The sequence below is a fragment of the Tupaia chinensis genome, unplaced genomic scaffold, assembly GCF_000334495.1.
Source record: "Tupaia chinensis unplaced genomic scaffold, TupChi_1.0 Scaffold000422_1, whole genome shotgun sequence".
NCBI classification, from domain to species: Eukaryota; Metazoa; Chordata; class Mammalia; order Scandentia; family Tupaiidae; genus Tupaia; species Tupaia belangeri.
This window is the reverse complement of record NW_006159927.1, coordinates 1,915,714-1,939,270: the sequence shown is the minus strand read 5'-3', so window position 1 is coordinate 1,939,270 and position 23,557 is coordinate 1,915,714. Positions and strand designations below refer to the sequence as shown.

General features: G+C 42.0%; 1 protein-coding gene across 1 annotated transcript in view; it reads right to left on the bottom strand.

Annotated features, from left to right (window-relative positions):
• Positions 1 to 1,655: 1,655 nt before the first annotated feature.
• Positions 1,656 to 23,557, bottom strand: part of HEATR3 (HEAT repeat containing 3) — a 52,906-nt gene continuing 31,004 nt past the window's right edge. Inside the window, 4 exon segments of the mRNA XM_006154783.3 lie at positions 1,656 to 2,424; positions 6,141 to 6,317; positions 11,379 to 11,522; positions 20,819 to 20,907. Of these exon segments, the coding sequence (XP_006154845.1) occupies positions 2,302 to 2,424; positions 6,141 to 6,317; positions 11,379 to 11,522; positions 20,819 to 20,907 (533 nt within the window). The 3' untranslated portion in view covers positions 1,656 to 2,301.

Here is a 23,557-nt window from a genome sequence, read left to right as displayed (position 1 = left end):
CTATAGCAAAAAAAAAAAAAAAACTCTCAAAAAAAAAAAAAAAGCCTCCTATGCATTAGGTCCTATGCTAGACATTCTGCATACTGTTTATGGGGTAGAAAGTACGAGAAAGAAAATAATTAGGAATGTTATTCTCCTTGAAAATAATCATATTCTAGTAGGTCGTCGGGAAAGTCATGTTGTATTTTTCCATATTGTTCTCTGCAAAAATGCCTCATGATTTTCCCGACAACCCACCATAAGTACCTGAAGCAGGGGGAAGTCAGGAACTTTACTGGAAGAATCCCCCTCAAAAGACACATGCTATGTATCTTTTGACTTGGATCAATCTTTCGGCCGTGAGGATCATTAAACACACATACGCACATATCATAAAATACACGATCAGAGAGCCTAACAAAGCAAAACGAACTTTCGTGTATCGCCTATCATTTCCATTTTCCCACCCATCTATAGAACCAGTCACTTTACCTGGACTTCTGGGCTCTGAGACTCTTACAGCTGGGAAACAACCTTGGTTTCCCAAGAATCTTTATCGTATAGGTAAAGGCCATAAAATACAACAGAGTGCAGACGATATGCAACCCTACTAGCTCGTTTTATAAAACTAGCTATACAAGTTGAGTCCTCTCCAGGGTGTCGGGCCTTTGACCAGGGCAACTGAGATGAACTGTGATCGGAAGCAACACTTCTCATCAGGTCAACGGATGGTCATGGAGCTGGTCGGGGACCCTCTCAGACAAACACGTGCACAGAAACTCTCTCTGGGCCCCAGCTATCACCCATTACTTTAAGGACATTGACAGGGAACGCTAGAAAGTCCTGCTGTCATGTTTTTGTCTTTATTTTTGTTTGCCATAGGGCACTTGTGCTCACCAGAGAGACACACAGAGAGATGGCAAGAGGGAAAGTGAGAAATTACCACCCAGTGGGGATGGCCGTGGCACATTCCCTTTTCTTTTTGGAGAGGATTTCTTTTTTTTTTTTGCTAAAGGGTGTGTGCACCTGCCGGAAAGACAGAGAGACAGAGATAGAAAGCGAGAAATCACCCCCTTGGGGGGATGGCCATGCCGCAATCCCTTCTCCTCCATTCTCCTCTCGGGATCTTGGGCATGTACGCACACGTGCCGGGCATGAGTTTAAGCCACCGGGTCTGGGACTTGAACCTCAGTCGACTACATGAGAGTCCAGCGATGTAGCCATTACACCAACTGTTGGTCCCTCCTTTCTTTTTTAAAATTTTTTTAAAAAGAATTATTTTATTTAACTTTATTTATTTGTTTGTAATTTGACCAGAGAGGGACAGAATGAGAGAGTGAGAGGAGAGAGAAAGTGCGAAAGCAAGCTGCCAGGTCCAGGACTCGAACTGCAGTTGGTCATGTGGGAGTTTAGTTGCTTTAACTACTATCCCACCAGCCATCCCCCATATAATCCCTTTTCTTCTGTGTCCGGTGTGATTTTAAAGAAGCTAGGTCCAGGACTCGAACCACAGTCAACCAACTATGTGGGAGTCCAACCCCTTAACTACCATGTCACCTGCTGCCTCACCTTTTCATATCTCACATATATTTGAAACAATATCCATTAGAAAGTAAACACCCAGGAATAGAATTAAGTATCTTAAAAAAAGATTTTATAAGACGCAATGCTTTCAATTAAAAAGTATTTATTCAAAAATACTTTCTCCCAGTTTTGATTTCATATTAAATTAAATCAAACGGTAACTTATCAGACTTGCCTGTAGAGAGAATGATGACATCAGCTCATTAGTAAAATCTACTAAGTAGAGAAATACGAATTCAAACCATTCACTTCTTTCACAAAAGGTAAATGGATCTCATACTATGCTATATCTTATACTAAAAAAAACAGTGTTATAAAACTTATCATTTTTTTTCAGTTACAGCATTATTAATATAAACGATACTGGCTTAAAACAGCATCCAAGTAATGCTTTGGATTTCCCCTTTTGTGCAAAATTGAAGGAAAATACGGTTGTCTGAAGTTTTTTCACTGCTTGTGAATTTAAGAACAACCGGAGACACCCTGGCGTTTCCATTCTTCCCCTTTGTGTTTCCAGTGATTAACATACGCTGAAGACGTCATTCAGAGAGTAATAGTAATAGACCCCAGGGCTTAAAAGGGGTTTCTGACATTTTTTGAAGTTTTAATGAACTTCAGATGAATGTACAGAATATAAACATTAAAAAGAGACTTCCAGAAACATATACCCTCAAAGGGAACCTTTAGTATTCTCAGTATCTAATACTCTGGGGAACAATTGGTCTCTCTTTCGATGGTTCAAGAAGTCAGTCTTTTCTCAACAGTTTCTTGATAAGCGACAAACCTTCTCAAATTCATCTTCACGTTGTCAAGAACACAGAGCTGATCTGGGCTGTATTTACCTCTCCCCTCTTTGCGTATCTGCCAAAAAAAAAAAAAAAAAGAAAGTGATTTGGTAAATATTACTAGTACATTTAAATAAGAAGAGCCTTTAATTTTATTCAGAAACCATTTAGTCATTTGTTAAACAAGCCAGCTGCAAGAATTTGGTTAAACATTTTTTACTTCCAAGCTAAGTGGAACACGAGTGGAACCATGCGTTCAAGTTCTGGACCTGGTGCCTTGCTTTCTCGCTTTCCCTCTCTCTCTGTCTCTCTCTGGTCAAACTGACAAATGATAATAATAAAGAAAATAAAATAATTCTTTAAAAAAGAGAAAGAGGTAATCATTCTTTTTTTAAAAAAAAGAATAAAGATAACTCTCGAATGGTCACCTTTAAAATGAGATACAAAAGCAATTAAATTGTAGACTTTAAAAGAGCAAAATTTTATGTGAATTTTATCTAACCGCTCTACCCTAGAGCAGTGGCTCCCAAGTCTTAGTGTGCCAAAGTATCATCTGGAAGACTTGTTAATAAACAGACTGTCAGGACCAGCAGATGGCATAATGGTTATGTTGCTAAACTCCTACCTAGTCAATTGTGGTTCGAGGCCCAGACCTGGCAGCTTAAAACTCATGCTGGATGCATGTGTGTATGTGCCTAAAATCCCCAAAGGAGGATGGAAGAAAAGAGACTGAGGTACGGCCATCCTTCCAGGGGGTGATTTCTTGGTTTCTCTCTGTCTCTCTCTGTCTCTTCAGTGAGCACATGTGCCCTATAGCAAAAAATCTCTCTCTCTCTTAAAAAAAAAGAAACACAGGTGAGGGGCCAGCAAGTAGCATAATGCTTAAGGCACTGGACTCCCACATGGCCTATCACAGTTCGAGTCCTGAATCCAGTGGCTTGACTTTTACACCATGCATGTGTGTATAAATGCCCAAAATCAATCCCAAGAGGAAAACGGAGAAGGGACTGCAGCATCATGGCCAGCCCTCTGGGGGGATGGTTTCTCACTTACTCTCTTCCGGTCTTTGTGTCTCCAGCAAGCGCAAGCACTCTACAGCAAAAATCTCTCTTAAGAAACAAACAAACTAAAACACTTTGGTGGGCCCATCCCCAGAGTTTCATATCCAACAAGTCTGAGGTTGAGGCTGAGAATTTAATTTCAAACAAGTTATGAGGTGATGCCAATGATGCTGATACAGGGAGGGCCCTTTTGAGAAATGCAGCTCTAGACAAGCTCTTTAGTATCACACATCGTACTGTGTTTAAATACAATCTGAGGCTAAGCAGACACTGAACAGTCCTTAAGGCAACTGTGGCTTGGTTTCACATGAAAGAGCTTCATGTAACAAAACCATATGCAGGTCTCTAGCTAACAAGACATTGCCCTGGCCTTGTACCTTTGAGGAGAGGAAACCACTGAGTATTACGGTCACAGCCCACATACTGAGGGAAGTCGATCAGAACAGGCATGTCAGAGGGGAGGGTTACTTTCCCACTTCCTACCTCACATGGCTCCTCTCCTTTCTAAGCATTTGCTTCTGCAGAGTTTTGATGACTGTTTTCCTTTCAGCTAAAAAGAAACAAGGTATTTTTTCCCTTCTTATCCTGCAGTCTCCTTTTCCAAAAGTTTAAAGAACCCATAGCTTTTTCAGAACCCATGTACATACCCTGTATGTGCTGGTACGGAACTACCTCCAGGATATAGTGTTAAGTAAAAACGCACAGTGCACAACTGTGACTGCATTATATGTGACCTCTTGGATAATAAAGGAGGAATTACTAAGGAACGTGTTCTTTGCTTAAAGAAATGTCACTCAACTTGGTTATCTGGGAAGAAAGAAGTATGTGGGAATCAAATCTCTCACTACTTAAAAAAAAACAGAGGGCCAGCAGGTGGCATGGTGGTTCAGGCACTGGATTCCCACAAGACTGACTGTGGCTCGAGTCCCAGATTTGGAGGCTGGAGAATCACACCAGGTGTGTGTCCATGTGTGCCAAAACTCTTGGGAGGAGAATGGAGACTGCAGTGTGGCTGTCCCCTCAGGTGGTGATTTCTCGCTGTCCCACTCACTGTCCCTTTCTTCAGTGGGCACACGTGCCTTACGGCAAAAGGCTTGGGGGGGAGGGCAGAAAACAAACAGGACCAGCTAGTGACATGGTGGTTAAGGTCACTGGTTACCCCAGTGACTGTGTGGTTCGAGTACCAGATCTAGTGGGCTGAAAAACATATACACGTGTGCATGTGTATCAAAGAAACCCAAAATGAAAAACAGAGAAGGGATTGTGGAGTGATCATTCACCATGGGAGGTGTTTTCTCACTTTCTCTTTCTCTCAGTCTCTCTCCAGCAAGCATATATGTTCTTTAGCAAAAAACAAAAACAAAAACAAAAATGCTACAGACTTGAATAAAAACATAAGTAAGAGGGGTCAGCAGGTGGCATGGTGGTTAAAGAACTGGACATTCCCACATGGCTGACCACAGTTTGAGCCCTAGACCTAGTGGCTTGCTTCATCTTCTCTCTCTCTCTCTGGTCAAATTAAAATAAATGAATGAATAAATAAAATTAAAACAAACAGTTATTAAAGAAAAATAAGAGTAAACTTTTTTCCTTGCAATTAAATCACCTACTAGTGAATCTTTTTTTTTGAGAGGTTTTTGCTATACGGCATGTGCGCTTGCCAGAAAGACAGAGAGAGACAGAGAGATAGAAAGCGAGAAACCACTCCTCAGGGGGGATGGCCACGCCACAATTCCTTCTCCTCCATTCTCCTCTTGGGATCTTGGGCATGCATGCACATGCGCCTGGTGTGAGTTTAAGCCACTGGGTCCAGGACTTGAACCGTGGTCGGCTACATGGGAGTTCAGCAACATAGCCATTACGCTAACTGCTGGTCCCAACCTAACAGTTACAGGACTCAAACCATGGTCAGCCATGTGGGAATGTCTAGCTCTTTAACCACCATGCCATCTGCTGGTCCCCCCAAATTACATAATTTTAAAACTGAGATTTGGGTAAGTGAAAAATGGTGAACTACTAAATAAACATATGATGTATGTTTGTTTTTTTGAGTTCCTGGTTTCTGTTCCCTCTCCCAATCTAAAAAAATAAAAAAAAAAAAGAAAAGAAAAAAACCCCCACACTTTTTGAAATGATTTTTGAGTCAAAGTAAGTTTTGATGCTTCTGGTTAAAATAATAAATAAATAAAATGACTAATGAAGGTAGTGGCTACATTCTCCAATACAGATCAGCTTGGGGCTTTGTTTTTTTTTTTTTTTTTTTTTTTTTTATTATTATAGGGTGCGTGCACTTGCCAGAATCAGCTTGGAGCTTGGTTTTTTTTTTTTTTTTTTAGATCACCAAAGGGAGATTTTTTAACAATTAAATTGACACAGCATTTATTTCATGACAGAAATGAAAAATGTATGTGAAAATGCTTTATAGGCTACGAACTATAGTGTTTATAGAAATAGATATGAAACATGGTTAACATTACTAAACTATTAAAGAAAAGAGAGACTTGCCTGATAGCGTTTTGGCTTCAAAGTCCAGTGACTCAACAGTAATACTGCTGAGCCATGACTCAGTCAACAAACATTTCACAAAGCGGCGAGGATAAAGTGCTGCATGAATTCCTGAGGTGTATGAGGCTCCGTCACACACAACGCTCTAAATTGCATGGTGCTAACTACAACTTCGTCCCAACAGAATGTTCAGATGTACATATTTACATATAAAATGGCAACGAACCTTCGTTTTGAAGACTGGCTGGAATTCTTTCAGGGCAGATAATAATTTAATTTGAACTGAGGCTCTTTCAGCTTCTTTACCATCTGCAAAAACGTCGAAGAGGGCATCCAATGCTTCTCCTGCTACGACGAGGGAAGGATCTTTGGTGGCAACTTCAAGCAGGAAGCTCCCGATAGTCTGGAAACAACAAAACACACTGTATAATACGTCTGAAATCAGTCTCCAAAATGGGTACTAACTTTAAATGTGGCGACAATTCATGCATACGGTTTATATAAAAATGCCAGGGAAGAGCTAGCCCATAGCCTGGTGGTAAAGGGAACAGATCCTACATGGCTAACCACGGGGTTCAAATCCCAGCCCAGGGGCTTGAAAAACATGTGGGACATGTAGGCGTGCATTCCCCAAATCCAACAGGATGGAGAAACTGAGAAGGGACTGTGTTTTGACCACGCCTCACTGGGGAGTGCTTTTCTCTCTCTTGCTCTCTCCCTTTAGTAGTGCACATACCTGCTGGCAGTTAAAAAAAAAAAAAAAAAGGGCAAGGGACAAGCAGATGGCATAATGGTCACATCGCTGGACTCCAACACGACTGACATGATTCAGGCCTGGACTCAAAGGCTTGAAGCTCACACCATACGTGTGTGTGAGTGTGTGAGTGGGTGTGTGTGTGTGTGTGTGTGCGCATGCTCAGGATCCCAAGAGGAGAATGGAGGAGAAGACTGCAGAGTGGCCATCACCCTCCAACCCCGGGAGGTGATTTCTCACATTCTATCTCTCTCTGTTTCTCTGGTAAGCACATGTGCCCTATAGCAAAAATCTGGGGAAAAAAAAAAAAAAAAAAAAGGCAAGAAAAGAAAAAAGAAGTGAAAAGTTTAAAAGACTGAGGACTTTATTATAGTTTAAATTCTTAAATGAAATGAATTAAGATCCATAAACAATATATGAGAAATTGATTCAGGAAATCATTAAAATTCTTCTCTACCGGGACCAGCAGTTAGCATAATGTCTATGTCACTGGACTCCCACGTAGTCAACCACGGTTCGAGTCCCGGACCTGGTGGCTTAAAATCGCGCCAGGCGCGTGTGCGTGCGTGCCCAAGATCCTGAGAGAAGAATGGAGGAGAAGGGATTGCAGTGTGGCCATCCCCCTAGGGGTGATTTCTCACTTTCTGTCTCTCTGTCTCTCTTTCTGGTGAGCGCACACACCCTATAGCAAAAACTTCTTTAAAAAAAAAATTCTTCTCTACCTCCTCGATAAGGCTTTCTCCATGCCAGTGATGTGGTAGTTGGGGTTAGATCTCACATGGCCAATTGCAGGGTTCAGGTCCCAGATCTTGAAGCTTGGGCAACACCCTGGGCACAAGTGCAGGTGTGCCCAAAATCCCAAGAGGAGAATGGAGGAGAATGGATTGCGGGATGGCTAAGCTCCCTTGGGAGGTGTTTTCTCACTCTCTCTCTTTTATTCTCCCTCTGGTGAATACATGCACTCTGTAGCAAGTATTTAAAAATTAAAAAAAAAAAGATTAAAAAATCTGCTTTTAAAATTAGGTATGTGAATAATACCCTAAGATGATAATTGAAAAAAAAAAAAAACTAACAATCTTGTTTTGCTTCACCACATTAGTTAATGTTTTACTTTTACCCCCTTTTCCCTTCACAGTTAGCTAGCTAGTGAACAGACATTTCCAATCTGTGAACTGTTCCAGAGCATACTCATTTGAATTCGGCTGTTCAGCTTCACCTTTTGCAAGGGTGATATGCAATCTGATATTACAGGTGGGAGGGTAGAACTGCTCAGAACACTGAGTCCAAAGTCTGGCTCTCCCATAAATGACAGGGACTCCTGGGCAGTCATTTAACCTCTTCGGGCTTTAATTTTTCCTGTCTGATATAAGTGATTGAGATAACCTGTAAGACAGCATAGCACAGCATTCAGACTTAGTATCCTACTACGTAATGCAAAAGACACAGCATCGCCTATGAAGTGGTCTTATTAAAAAGGATTAATCTAAGGGCCAATAGGTGGCATAGTAGCCCAATAGGTGGCATAGGAGCTCTGTTCTCCCATATGGCCAACCATGGTTTGAGTTCCAGACCTAGAGGCTTGAAAATTATGCCAGGTACATGTGTGTGCTATGCCCAAAATCTCAGGAGGAGAATGGAGAAGGGATTGTGGATTGCCCCAGAGGGCGATTTCTCACTTTCCTCTCACTGTCTCTATCTAGCAAGCGTGTGCACCTTCTGACAAAAACCTTAAAAAAAAAAAAAAAAAAAGAATGAAAGAAAAGAAAAAAGGATTAATCTGATTATTTTCTTTCTTTCTTCTTCTTTTTTTAAAAAGAGGTTTTTGCCTTAGGAAGCATGTACTCACTGGGGAGAGACAGAGACAGTGAGAGGAAAAGTGAGAAATCACCCCCGGGGGGATGGCCATGCCACAGTCCCTTCTCCTTTCTCCTCCTGGGATCTTGGGCATGCATACACACACACCCTGCATAGTTTTCAAGCCACCGGGTCTGGGATTCAAACTGTGGTCACCCATATGGGAGTCTAGTGATGTAACCGCTACACCATCTGCTGTTCCCTGAATCTTTCCTTTCTAGACTTTAGGCCTAACATTCAGCCTCAGGAAATTCAGGGGACAAAGGAACAAATTTAAGACCAAAAAGAAGCAATCAGACCAATTCAAACGCTGGACACTATATGGGTCAACAAATTAAGAAGCAGAGGAGAAAGACTGTCTTGTTCTAGGGAAGAACTGTCCTGGATTAAGAGAGACTTAGACTGCCAACCAAATATAACTTGTAGACTTTGTTTTAAACAAATTATCTGTAAACAGATTTTTTTTTTTTTTGAGAGAGATTTTCGCTATAGGGCGCGTGTGCTCGCCAGACAGACAGAGAGAGACATAGAGACAGAAAGCGAGAAATCATCCCCCAGGGGGGATGGTCACGCCGTAATCCCCTCTCCTCCATTCTCCTCTCGGGATCTTGGGCACGCACGCACACGCGTCCGGCGTGAGTTTTAAGCCACCGGATCCGGGACGCGAGCCGCAGTTGACTACGTGGGAGTCCAGCGACATAGCCATTACGCTAACTGCTGGTTCCCTAAACAGATATTTTTGAGACAACTGGAAAATTGTGAATGTGGACCAGACATTAGAAATAACTTATTTTTTAAAAAGAATTATTTAACTTTATTTATCCATTTATGTACTTATTTCAGTTTGACCAGAGAGGGACAGAGCAAGAGAGAGAAAGAGAGAGACAGAAAGTGAAAAAGCAAACCACCAGGTCCAGGACCCGAAGTGCAGTCGGCCATGTAGGAGTCCAGTGCTCTTAACCATCACGCCATCTGCCAGACCCTGAAATAACTGCTATTAAGTCAAGTATTAAGAAATGATTGTTGGGGAACCAGCAGGTGGTGTTGTGATTAAGGTGCTGGACACTCCCACATGGCCGACCACGGTTCAAATCCCAGACCTGGTGGCTTGCTTTCTCAGTTTCTCTCTTTCTCTCTCTCTGTCTCTGTGTATGTGTGTGTGTCTCTCTGGTCAAATTAAAATAAATGAATAAGTAAATAAAATAAAATAAAATAAAATAAAAAATGAAACAACTGTTGGGACCAGTAGATAGCATGATGGTTACATCGCTAGACTCCCATGTAGTCAACCGTGTTTCAAGTCCTGGACCTGGAGGTTTGAAATTCACGCTGGCCATGTGCACGTACATTCCCAAAATCCCCAAAGAATGGAGAAGGGACTGTAGCGTGGTCATTCCCCCTAGGGGTGATTTCTTACTTTCTCTCTGTCTCTCTCTCTCTCTGGCGAGTACATGTGCCCTATAGCAAAAATCTCTAAAAAAACTTAAATTAAAATACATCTTATGTGTGTGACAGAGTGACTACACACCTGTGCATCTGTATGTGTGCACATGTAAAGGCCACACAGGCGTCCTTTCTCGCTCACATGTAAATGCACTAAAACTCCCTGCACCATACAGAAGAAATGACGAACAAAAGCTCTCTTTATAGGTAAACTGGTGGACTGCAAGTTTAGGAGCGGACGTGAATCTTTTCATCGTATCTACTTTTGTACATTTCTAAATGTTTTATAATGTACATGTGCCACTGTTCTAAGAAAGATGTTTAAGAACATCAATCATCACTGTAATCGTCTTAAAAGGTTAGAAGATTCCTTATAATAATAATTAGTTTATTACACATTAGTCTAATCAACACTTGAGCAATTATTAGCAAAGTGAAAATTATACCATCATCGTCCTTTTAATTTAATTTATTATTATTGTTATTATTTTCTCAACTTGCTAGAGGGCATGTGTGCTCACCAGAGAGAGGGGGGAAGAGAGAGAGAGAGAGCAAGCCACCATATCTGGGACTTGAACCGAGATCGGCCATGTAAGAGTCCAGCACCTTAACCACCACGCCACTTGCTTGCCCTTACTATCGTCTTTTTAATTGTTAGGGATGCTGTTCCTCTACCAGTGTGGGGCAGGGCAACGGCGCTGAGACAGAGTGCTCAGAGCAAATGTGCTGAATTGAGATATTAGGGTACGGCCTCCCAGAGCTGCTGCTGGGAACCTATGGAGGGATATTAGAACTAGCTGTATGCTATTTTTCAGGATGCACTTTACCTGGTGTGCGAGAAAAACAGGGTGAACTGTTCCTTAGTCAGTGTGAACACGTCACAAATATTTCATGCAACAGCAAAGGCAGAAGCATCTTCACAAATTTTGCATTCGGCCTTTCAAATGCAGACAAATTATTTGAAGACAAATTATGTTCCAAACAGTGTCTCCACAGTAAAGGGAAATGGCAAAATGTGCCTCAATTTTTGAAGTACTAATCTAAAACATGTGGTTCGATCAAGCCAATAGGTAAAGCCTAATAATATAACTTAGTAAACACCTCCAGATAAGCTTTTTTCTACTCACACTCACAGAAGCTTTTAAAAATCTTACACCAACTTGGGGCTAGGAGGTGGCATGGTGGTTAGGAGTGCTGGACTCCTACATGGCCGACTGAGGTTCAAGCCCCGGACCTGGGAGCTTGCTTTCTCACTTTCCCTCTTTCTCACTCTGTCCCTCCGTGGTCAAATTAAAATAAACTAATGGATTAAAAAAAAAAAAGTTCAATAAAATAATTCTAAAAAAAAAAAATTTCTACACCAACTGTTTACTCTTCCCTCATTTCCAATTATTTACTGTTCTACTGTTTTACCTTAAGAGTCTCAAGGGTACCATCTTCTTTGGCTAGAACGCTGCCAGTGATTCCTAAAATACTAACGACGTTCACTCTAACCCCGACATTACTGCTATGAATGCCTGCTTTGCATAATGTCATCAGCTGGTCTGGAGTCATGCACTGTTGAAAGAGGAGAAAATTTACAGTGTTAAACGCAACCAATTTCAGTAGCATATGAAAACAGGATGCACAGAAACCCTCCTATAGGCTACATGATTAACTCTTGGCAAAGAAGTTATTATATTCTTTCTTTTTTTTTTTTTAAATTTGCCAGAGGGTATGTTCATTTGCCAGAGAGAGAGAGAGAGAAAGACAGAAAGAGAGGGAGGGGGAAATAGTGTCCCCAGTGAGTCTTGGTCATACCACAATCACTTCTCTTCCATGCCTCTATCCTGTTGGGGTTTGGGTGTGTGTGTGCAAACATACACACCTGGCATATTTTTCAAGCAGCCAGGGCCAGGATTCAAACTGTGCATTTGGCTATGTGGGATCCAGCTGCCTTTACCACCAGGCCAAGGAGCTGGCCTAGTTATTATACATTCTAATCACTCCTACACAGAGCAGGTAATTCTAAATGAAGATGAGCCCTGCTCAGGTCACTTCCATTATCCAATCTATAAAAGGGTCTTCACATCCTATTAGTTTAATATGGAGATGACTTTCGTTTCAAATATACATAGATTGAAGTGATTCTAATATTTTTATTGCGATTTCTGGATAACATATATTCATTGCACATCTTTGTGGGACACAGTATGGTTTTTCACAGCATGCAAGAAATATCTAATATTGATAATAAAGAAGGCTTTGAAGGGCCAGTAGGTGGCATGGCAGTTTAGGAGCTGGACTCCTCACAGAGTTGCCTTGAAAATCACACGTGTACATGCATGCCCAAAATTCCAGGAAAAGAATAGAGGAAAAGGGACTAATGTGTGGCCAATCCCTTGGGGGCAGGGGGAGGTGATTTCTCACTTTCCTTTTCTCTGTCTCTATCCAGTTGAGTGCATGTGGACTATGGCAGAAGCCTAAAAAAAAAAAAAAAAAAAAAAAAAGAAAGGCTTTGATGGGCCACATGGTGCTAGAGTGGTGACACAACTGGACCCACACAGGAAAGGTCCTGTGTTCATCTCCCAGGACCTTCCTGAACATGTTGGGCATGTGTGTCTGTACAAGATCAGTATTTTGAGATGCTTGTGTTATTGCAAATTATTCAAGACTGTAAACCATTAAATTATAGTGTGCTCCTATAATAATACGTGGTGATAATGTTGTTTAAGCTAATTTGAGCACACATTTAGAGACAGGTGCCATGAGAGGCTGAGGACGTCATATTACCAGGCTATCCCCTGTAAGCAGCAACATGGTGTGGATGAGAGGTTTGGGATTTGGAGCTAGACTTGGGTCAAAACCTAGCTCTGGGTCAGCTGTTGGTGTCATGGTTAGGGAACTGGATCCCACATGGCTGACTATGTGGTTCAAGTTCCAGGCCTGGTGGCTTTAAAAAACATGCTAAGCACAGGTGTATGTGTGCCCAAAATCTCAAAAGGAGGGGTAAATATGGGACCAGCAGTTAGCGTAATGGCTATGTCACTGGACTCCCACGCAGTTGATAGTGATTCGCGTCCTGGACCCGGTGGCTTAAAACTCACACCAGGTGTGTGTGCGTGTGTGCCCAAGGTCCTGGGAGGAGAACGGAGGAGAATTGCAGCATGACCATCCCCTCTGGAGGGTGATTTCTTGCTTTCTGTTTCTCTGTCTCTACCTGGCAAGTGCACATGTCCTATAGCAAAAACCTCTCAAAAAAAAAAAAAAAAAAAGAAAAGAAAAGAAAAAGAAAAAACAAAAAGGAGGGGTAAATAGAGGAGAAGGGATTGTGGCATGGCCATCCCCTCTGTGGGGGATTGTTTGCTCGCTTTCCCTCCCTCTGCCCCCTGTCTCTCTACAGCAAGCACAGAGATGTTTAGCAAAATAAAATAAAATAAAATAAAATAAAAAATAAAATTCTAGCTCTACTACTTACTATTGCAATCCAGGACTAGTAACTTTACTTCACTACATTTTCCATTTTATGATCAGTAAAATGGGTATGATAAGTATTCATCACACAGGTACTACAGGAATTAAATAATACAAATAAAATACTCACTAAATATCAACTGTAATGTTATTACCGTCTGTAAACACACTGAGCAGCTCTAAATCACTAAACAAACTTCTGAACCTCTGCCTGCTTCTGCCAGCTCTAAAGGTAATAGCCCATGTGCCAGGTTACTCAAAAATACCTGCATGACAAAAATTACACAAAGGGGGCCAGCAGGTGGCGTGGTGAAGGCGCTGGACTCCCACACTGATCACAGTTTGAGTCCCAGACCCAGTGGCCTGAAAATCACGCTGGGGGGGACCAGCGGTTAGCGTAATGGCTAAGTTGCTGGACTCCCATGCAGTTGACCGCGGTTCGCATGCAGTTGCCCGCGGTTCGCGTCCCAGACCCGGTGGCTTAAAACTCACACAGGGTGCGTGTGCGTGCGTGTCCAAGATCCCAAGAGGAGAATGGAGGAGAAGGGATTGCGGCGTGGCCATCCCCCCTGGGGGTGATTTCTCTCTCTCTCTGTCTGTCTGGCGAGTGCACTCGCTCTATAGCAAAAACCTCTCAAAAAAAGAAAAAAAAAATCACGCTGGGCACATGTGCATGTGTGCCTAAAATCCCAAGAAGAGAATCAAGGAGAAGGAACTGCAGGATGGCCATGCCTCCTGGGTGGGATAATTTCTCACTTTCTCTCTCTCTGGCAAACGTACCTGCCCTACAGCAAAAACTTAGGGGAAAAAAAATGCACAAATGATTCCTCAGAGTTAGGATGAGGTCTCTATTCAGCATGCCCTTAGGATTCTGAGTGTAACTCACAGAGCTGCCTAATGTATCCAAACCTCGGTTTGCTCTCCTGTACAGCATTAGAGAGCCAGGGGTCTTCTCCCACTAACTTTCTATTCTCATGACCAATATACATTCAGCCCAAGGTTTCATGGTCTTACTATGTATGAGTGATTTACCCTTAAATGGGCATAGGCTTTGAGCAATTCTTTAATCACCAGACTGATCCAGGGAGATGCTGTCTACCTACCATGGGAAATCAATAAAGACATCTTCTAATTCTACGGGCTGTACGGTATAAGGTATTCTGATCCTCCCAACAGCCACACGGCAGGTCAGACATTCTTATTATTCCCCTTTCACAGACACTGAGAGTAAAATATTCTGTGCTTGAAAAAAAAAAAACAAAAACCTATTAGATAGGCAGAGAAACTTTAAAAATAAAAACTTATTAATATGCAGCCATAAACCAGCCACATAGCCTAGTGGTTAAGGAAACTGAATCCTATAGAATTGACTGTGGGTCAAATCCTGGCCCTGGTGGCTTTAATAAAACGTCAAGCACTTGTGCATATGTGCTCCAAATCCTGACAGAATGGAGAAATGGAGAAGGGACTGCAGCATGACTGTGTCCCACTGCAGAGTGCTTTTTCCCTCCCTCCCTCCCTCTGGTGAGCACACACACCCTCTGGCAATTAAATGTGTGCATATATGTATCTACGGATGAAGCAAACATCACCTTCTACATTTAACCGTCAAACACCAACATATTCCCCTTAAACTCTGGAACAAAATAAAGTTTGGGAAGCACTGCTCTACAGGGGTAGCCGTGGAGTGACTAAGACAAGATGATAAGACCACCAGAGAAAAGGAGGTCAAAGAACGGTAAAGGTGAGCAGACTATGTAAAAAAGAAATGAGAAAAACATACACTGTGATCATCGATAAAAGAGAAAAGCAAGGTGCAGAAACAGTACTTCAAAAAAAAGTGAAATACAAATACACTTACTACACACAACGATCCTGCTTTTATTAGGTTGTCGGAAAAGTCATGGTATCTTTCTATGTTTTGCTATGGAGAAATGCATCATGATTTTCCCAACAATCCAATACCTGCTCTTTACAATTTTTTCCATTTTATTTTTTAAAATGTAGCTATTTGTTAGAAGGCAGCTGTGCTTGCCAGAGAGAGAGTGAACATGCATACATTTCCCAAGAGGATATGGTCATACCACAATCCTTTTTTCCTCCATTTTTCCATTCCACCTCAATGTGGGGTATGCATGCACATACACCTGGTATGTTTTTCAAGCTGTTGGGGCTAGGATTCAAACTGTCGTCAGCCATGTGTGATGCAGCTGCCCATGCAGAGCACTTAACTGCTGCACCATGGGGCCAGATCTACTCATTTAAAATTTTTTTTAAAGGGCAAAGGAAAAAAAACGTTATATATGTTTAAAAAATAATAATAATAAAAGAGCCAGTATCTGCCTTTGGAGCCTACCTGCTCTCCTACCTCTTGGGGTGTATATTTACTTTCAGTCTTCTCTGCTTTGTAGTTGATCTTGCTATAAAGCTTTGAAAAAAGTTTTTAAAATAATAATAAAGTGAAAACAAAAAAGATGATTACCAAATGGAGTGGGAATAAAAGAGTGGGAGGAAAAAAATAACAAACTAGACCTCTCTGAATTGTATCTTTCCTTAGGGTGTAAAATAGATCAAGATTTGCCATTTTAACTTTGAGTATACAGCTTAGTGGCGTTCAGTACATTCACACTGTCGTGCAACTATCATCATTATGCCTGTCATCATCGTCCTGTACTGAAAATCTGTACTCATTAAACAATGGCTCCCTCTGCCCCCTCCCCCTGGCATGCTTGACTTCCTGTCTCTATCCATTTGACTACTCCAAGTACCCCCCCAGGAACAGAACCATGTAATATCTGTCCTTTCGTGTCTGGTTTATTTCACTTAGCATCATGTCTTCCAGGCTTATGTGGCATGTGTCAGAAGTTCTTTCTTTTCTATGGCTGAATAACATTCCATTGTAAGACACTCTCATATTTTTCTCTGAAAACACTTTGTTTCATAGTTTTAACTCTGTAAATATATAACTTTTTTTTTTTTTTTTTGGAGAGGTTTTCGCTATAGGGTGCGTGTGCTCGCCAGACAGACAGAGAGACATAGAGACAGAAAGCGAGAAATCACCCCCCAGGGGGGATGGTCGCGCCGCAATCCCTTCTCCTCCATTCTCCTCTCGAGATCTTGGGCACGCACGCACACGCGCCGGGCGTGAGATTTAAGTCACCGGGTCCGAGACGTGAACCTCGGTCGACTCCGTGGGAGTCCAGCGACATAGCCATTACGCTAACTGCTGATTCACTAAATATATAACTTTTTACATAAAAATTAAACCAGACAAAAGAGTAATCCCTTAAAAAAAAAAAAAAAAAAGAGGCAAAATTTGAAGCTAACTTTTAAGCCAAGGGGAATTTTCTCAAGCAACTTGAAAACATGGCGATCTGAGAACCTTACAGTAACACCGTGATAATGCAACTGAATGCACTTGGGACACATCTTAGGTTCATGTCTTGGGACCTCACTGAAGGCTTCACTTCCACGCCCATGACCCAGCTGGCCAAGACGAGGGGTGAATCATGGGGTGAGGACCTTGTGGAGAGTACTTGTCTCTCTCTCTCATGGAAAAGATTTATAAATAAATGTAAAAAAAGAAAATAACTCAGAATAATTTGAATGTATAGTTCTAGAAGGATATATCCTAAAGGAAAAAAAAAAAAGAAATCTTAAATTGCATTTGATAGTGTTATTGTTAGTAATAATTGGTCATTATTTTGAAACTATTAACGATAAAGCAAATAATATTTTAACATTACTAGGAAGTACAATTTCAATACAAAAAAAGACACAAATATAATATAAAAAGTGAAGTTAAAAACAATTTATCTTTTTTACTTAAGATGGAAATATTAGTAAAAATTTATTTTTTATTTTGTGTACCCCCTTCAAATTTTCTAGCTATTTCCACTAAAAGGTACTAGAAACAATAAAAATATGATAGCAATAAGCACTCTAAAATTCAATTTCCCACTAAAGAAAGCAAGGCTTCTTAGAAAAATAACTGATTCCAGTCCTAGGCAGGAAAATTACAGGTTGAGCCTGGGACATTTTGTGCCTGGAAGCAGAAATGATATAACAAAACAAAACACAACAAAAAAACCCAAGATTCTTGTCAAAGAGACATAGGAACCAATTTAAAAGAATTTCTACTGTCTCAAGATGGGTCAATTTCTACATCAATAAAATGACTAAAAATGGGACCAGCAGTTAGCGTAATGGCTATGTCACTGGATTTCCATGTAGCCAACTGCAGTTTGAATCCCAGACCTGGTGGCTTAAACTCACGCTGGGCGTGTGCGTGTGTGCCCAAGATCCCGAGAGAAGAATGGAGGAGAAGGGAGTGCAGCAGCGTCTCCTCCCCTGGGGGGTGACTTCTTGCTTTCTGTCTCTGTCTCTCTCTGTCTTTCTGGCGAGCGCACGCGCCCTATAGCAAAAACCTCTCAAAGAAAAAAAAAAAAGACTAAAATGTAATGAAATACAAATATATAAGAAACACTGAGTTCATAATGATACTTAATAAAACAAAACCCCAATGCTTCTCTGGTCACTTTCAGAGACAGTTACGCTATCAGTAATTTTTCTGGAAAAAGGGGTTGGGGGCCTTTATTTCAAAGTCCCTATATAACCATGAGACAAAAGGTTCTTATTTACAGAAGGATCACAGCTAATGTTAATAAATGTAAAAGAACGGACAAAATTAAGATATCTCCACTTTGCAACCCCTAGTAATATAATGGATCTAGGCAAACATAATCACTGGTTGCTAAAACCATTAAGTGAACCCACTAATTGATCCTCACACCCTTTTATGGCATTATATGATTTGTGGTATAAAAGTAGGGAATATATACAGCACTGCTATAATTTGGGTTTGTCTCCCAAAATACTGTGTTCTGGAAGCCTGATCCCCTGTACAATGGCTCTGGGGGGTAGGGGGGTAGTGAGACCTATAATGGATGGGGCCTAATGGGAGGGGGGCAGTTCTGTGCGGGGGCATGGAAGGGACAACAGAGGAAGTGGAAGTCTTATTTCCTCTTCTTCTTCTCTCTCTTTGCACGTTCCTGCCTTCTTCTCTGCTTGTTGGCCATATTGTGATGCCAGCCCATGCTTTTGACTTTCTCACCAGCAGATTTACAAGCCAAATAAATCCCTATTCTTCATAAAGTGCTCAGTCTCAGGTTTCCCTGTTTACCAGCACAGTAATGCACTAAAAATGATGTTTGCCAAAAATATCTGAACCTAAATCTAACATGGCTCTAGACTTAGCTTCTAGTTCACAGGAAATATGGAAGACAGAGAAACATGTTAAACAACACTATCATGATAAATCAGCCAACGCTGAGAATGGGGAAAATTCTTCAGAACAAAATAAGGGTTTTTTTAAAAGAATTATTTTATTTACTTTTATTTATTTATTTATTTAAATTTGATCAGAGAGGGATAGACTGTGAGAGAGAGGGAGGGAAAGTGAGAAACCAAGCCACCAGGTCTGGAACATGAACTGCACACAGTTGCCCATGCGGGAGTCCAGCACCCTTAACCACCATGTCACCTGCTGGTCCCACAAAATAAGTTTCTTCAATTAACAAACAGTATGGGAGAAGAAGAGTAGATAGGGAAAATGTTATAGATTAAGAGATTTAAAAATCTATGCATATATGGGTCAATCTGTTGCATGGTGATTAAAGTAGCTGGATCCCATATGGCTAACAGCAGTTTGAGTCCTGGACCCGGCTGCCTGAAAAACAGACCAGGCATGCACACATGCCCAAAATCTTTTTTTTTTTTTAATTTATTTTTATTTTTTAATTTTTTGTAGTGCCCAAAATCTTGAGAAGAGAATAGAAGAGAAGAAACTGTGGCGTGGCCATCCCCCTTGAGGAGCAATTTCTCACTTTCCCTCTCTCTCTCAAGTAAGCACACATACCTTATAGCAAAACTAAAAAACAAAACAGGAACAACAGAAACTATGAATACACTTAAATCACTAAACTGTATACTGTAAATGGATAAATTGTATGTTTCTGTAAACCAAATCTCAAAAAAGCTGTTAAAAAAGATATAAAGTCCAAGTATCAACCAGAAGCAACGTGTAGACCTTGTTTAATTCCTAATTTGAATAAGCTAATTGTAAAAAGACATTTTTAAGGCAATCTTGGAAAACTGAACTTGTACTGCTTATCAAATGATTATAAGAAGTGTCTATTAACTGAGAGTCCAGACTAGAGTGCCCAAGATCTATGGGATCAGAGGACTGGAGGGAGGGGGTTGTGGGATGACCAGCCGTTGAGGTTGTTCCTCTCTCTCTCATTCCTATGTGCATGCACATGCTCGTATGCTCTCTATCATGAATGAAAGACAAAAACATTTCAAAGATTTATTTATTTAATTCCATTTGCTATGATTATTTTTTAATTTGACCACAAAGAGACAGACAGAAAAAGGGAAAGCGAGAAAGCAAGCTGCCAGGTCCAGGACTTGAACCATGGTCAGCCAAGTGGGAACTCAGTGCCTTTAACCACCATATTACCCACCAGCCCTGAAAGAAAAAAATGTTTAATTCTTATTTATGGGCCAGCCAAGGAACCTAGTGATTATGGGAGCTGGATCCCATAATTGCTGTCTGAATCCTGGCCCCAGCAACGTGAAAAACATGCCTGGTATATGCATGATCAGATCTGGACAGAATGGAGAAATGGAGAAGGGACTTCAGTGTGATACACTCCACTGGAAGACGTCTTCTCCCTCCCTCTGTCTCTCTCTGTCTCTCTCTCTCTCTCTGAGGAGCACACATGCTCTCTGGCAGTTAAAAAAAAAGGGCTCATTTATTTATTTTTTTCCGTAAGTGAGAGACAGATACAGAGACAGAGAGACAGGCAACCCCAACATGATCCTCATACTGTGACCCATCCCCTGACTCAGCTACCCTCAGATCATGGGCACATGCATGTCTGATATGTTCATGGAGGTGTCTGCATGTGAATCCAGAACCTTCCCATGTGGGTGAGCCTTGCAGACCAATGTGTTACCACTGCACCACCAACTAGCCCCAAAACATGTATTTAAAAAAAAATAGCTAGTTTGAGACCAGCAGAAGGCATAATGATTATATTACTGGACTCCAACGTAATCAACCAGGGTTCGAGACCTATACCCAGCAGCTTAAAACACATTGGGTGCGTATATGTGTGTGCCCAAAATCCCAAGAGGAGAATGAAGAAGGAATTGTGATGGGCGTGGCCATCTCTCCGGGGGAGTGATTTCTTGCTTTCTGTCTCTCTGTCTCTCCAGCAAGCACACACTCCCTATAGCAAAAATCTCCCCCCTCCCCCAAAAAATAGCTAAATAAAGAATTTTGCATAATAAAGAATCTTCACAAGTTTCACACAAAAATGTTCAAAAAACCTTACCTGAGAAATGTTCTTAGAGGCCATGGTTTGCAAAAGGGCCCTCAAGGCACTACTTATGGCTTCCAGAAAGTCGGCATGTTTAGCAAAATCTAAAACACAGAAAGTTGTCAGTAAACACAAAAAATGAAATTTAAGATTTTTCTTTCTGCAAGAAAGCTATTTTGTAGAAAAACAAGATCAAAACAAAGGATGACGAATGTTAATATATGTTCTTACTAAGAAACAAACTTAAAAACAAAAGAGTTTATTCCCTAAGAATAAAATGAGGATCTGTAAAAATAGTTTATTCTATCAGTGAGAGACGGGGGTTGGAGGGGAGGATGTACAGCACCCCTAACGGAGTCTTAATGACATAATCCACCCCCAGCCTCAGCCAGCCTGAATCGTGGACACATGTGTGCCTAGTGTACTCAGGGAGGTCTCTGGACATGGACTGGAAATGTCCCCACGCAGATCTGCCTTGCAGAACACAGCACTTTACCACAGCTCTATCATCCAGCCTCAGTAAGAACACTTTTCGTGGTTAATACAAAAGGTTACATTAACAACCATCTCCATACTGTGCACCTGAGTCTGAAAGATGACCACATTTGAAAGAATCTCACCATGGACAGTTCTACAGATGATCCTTGATTTCCAGACAGTGGGTTTTCTTTTCTCCTCTTTTTTTTTTTTTTTTTTTAAGGGTTTTGCCTAGGGCGTGTCCTCTTACCAGAGGCAGAAACAGTGGGAGGGAAAGTGAGAAATCACCCCCAGGAGGGATAGCCCCACCACAATCCCTTCTCTTCCATGCTCCTGCTGGTCTCTTGGGCACACACACATGCACACTTGGCGTGATTTTTTTTTTTCTTTTTGGAGAGGTTTTTGCTATAGGGGGCATGCACTTGCCAGGAAGACACAGACAGAGACAGAAGGCAAGAAATCACCCCCCCCCCAAGGGGGATGGCCATGCCACAATCCCTTCTCCAGTCTCCTCTCAGGATCCTCGGCACGCACACATACATGCCTGGCATGAGTTTAAGCCACCGGGTCTGGGACTCGAACTGCAGTTGACTACATGGGAGTCCAATGACATAGCCGTTATACCAACCACTGGTCCTCCTGGCTTGATTTTTAAGCCACCAGGTCCAGGGCATGAACTGTGGTCAGCCATGTGGGAATCCAGCGACGTAACTACTACATCATCTGCTGGCCCCCAGATGTTGGGTTTCCATGACTCACACTTCAACACACGATGACCCCGAGCAGCCTTTCATAGGTCTGGGCAGTCCTATGGTGGCGCTGTCTCCCAACCCATGCCCACTGCCTCACCAAGATCCACAGGGCCAGGCCTCTATGCCCCAGGCTTTTCACTGACTCACCTTTCCCTCCCCATCTTCACTCTCCCTACTGTCCCTTCTCCCACCAGGTTGAAGCAATAAACAATTACGCAAACACAGTCAAACTCAAGGGTGAGTGAGGGTCGCCCTGGTGAGTCGGTTCCCTATGCCCTTTCATGGGGATGGAAAGTGACTGACTCGGCAATGGTAGATTACATTTTTCCAAAAATGGCCATGGCAGTATCTCCACTCCTGCGTGACCGTCCAGAACCCTGTCACTTCCCTTACAGACACGGTGTCCATTTCTCCATTCCTTGAATCTGACTAACAGAGCACACGCGGTAATGGGAGAGGTCACAAAGGCGACACGACCTCCACCTGACTCAAGTGGGTGTGCTCTCTCTTTTCTTTCTCGACTCTCATCCTTGGAGCCCAGCTACCAAACTATGAGGAAGCCCGGGTCACATGAAGAGGTCACTAATGGGTGTTCTGCCTGACAACCCAGCACCAGTGTCAGACACATGCGTGAACATGACCTCGGGTGATTCTGGCTCACCACCCCTGGTTTTCCAGCAGAGGCCCCACGCCGTGTTTCTCAATCTCCGCACGCCTCACATTCTGGACCAGCCCCTGCAGTGTGTGTGCAGGCTCTCCCGTGCACGGTGGGACGCTTAGCAGTACCCATGGCTTCTATCTACTGGAGACTCGTGGCAACTTGCAAGTGGTAACAAATAAATACCTCCAGACATTGACAGATGTCCTCTGGGGTGGGGCTGGGGTGGGAAGCAGAACTGCCCCTAGCTGAGAACCACTGGACACTGGACAGTAGAGACACACCGTCTCCTTCATGCCCTGTCTGAACTCATCTAGAGAAATGGTGAGAAATCATAACTCATTATCGTTATTTGAAGCCACAAAGTTTTGGGGGTAACTTGTAATGAGGCAATATGTACCTTGGTTCCTGCCCTGTGGCTTTTGGGACCCTGTAACAGTTCTGATCCCCCTTTTAGATTGCCTAGGGAGAAGAGAGGTAGTTTCTGTATGAACAGTAATCAGCGCTTACTGTACTGTGGAGTTCTCTCATGTTCAGATATTCGGTATGGCGACAGTAGAGGGTTTCCCCTGACTGTCACAGACCAGTAACTCCATCACTCTAGGATCAGACAGACCTGGGCTAGAACCCTGCCTCTGACATTACGTGACCCTCCCATAATGCAGCACCTCACATCATTCTGCAATTGTTTATTTTCTTCATAGGTGAAATTAAATGTAAATATTTATTTATACTATAATAGAAAACATTCTCCATGAACTGAAAGACCTGCCTATCTTCACACCCATGTTCCCTAGGACCCAGAGCAGTAAATTTGTAAAGTAAGTGTTCAATAGATAAAAGCTAAATAATAATAATAATAATAAT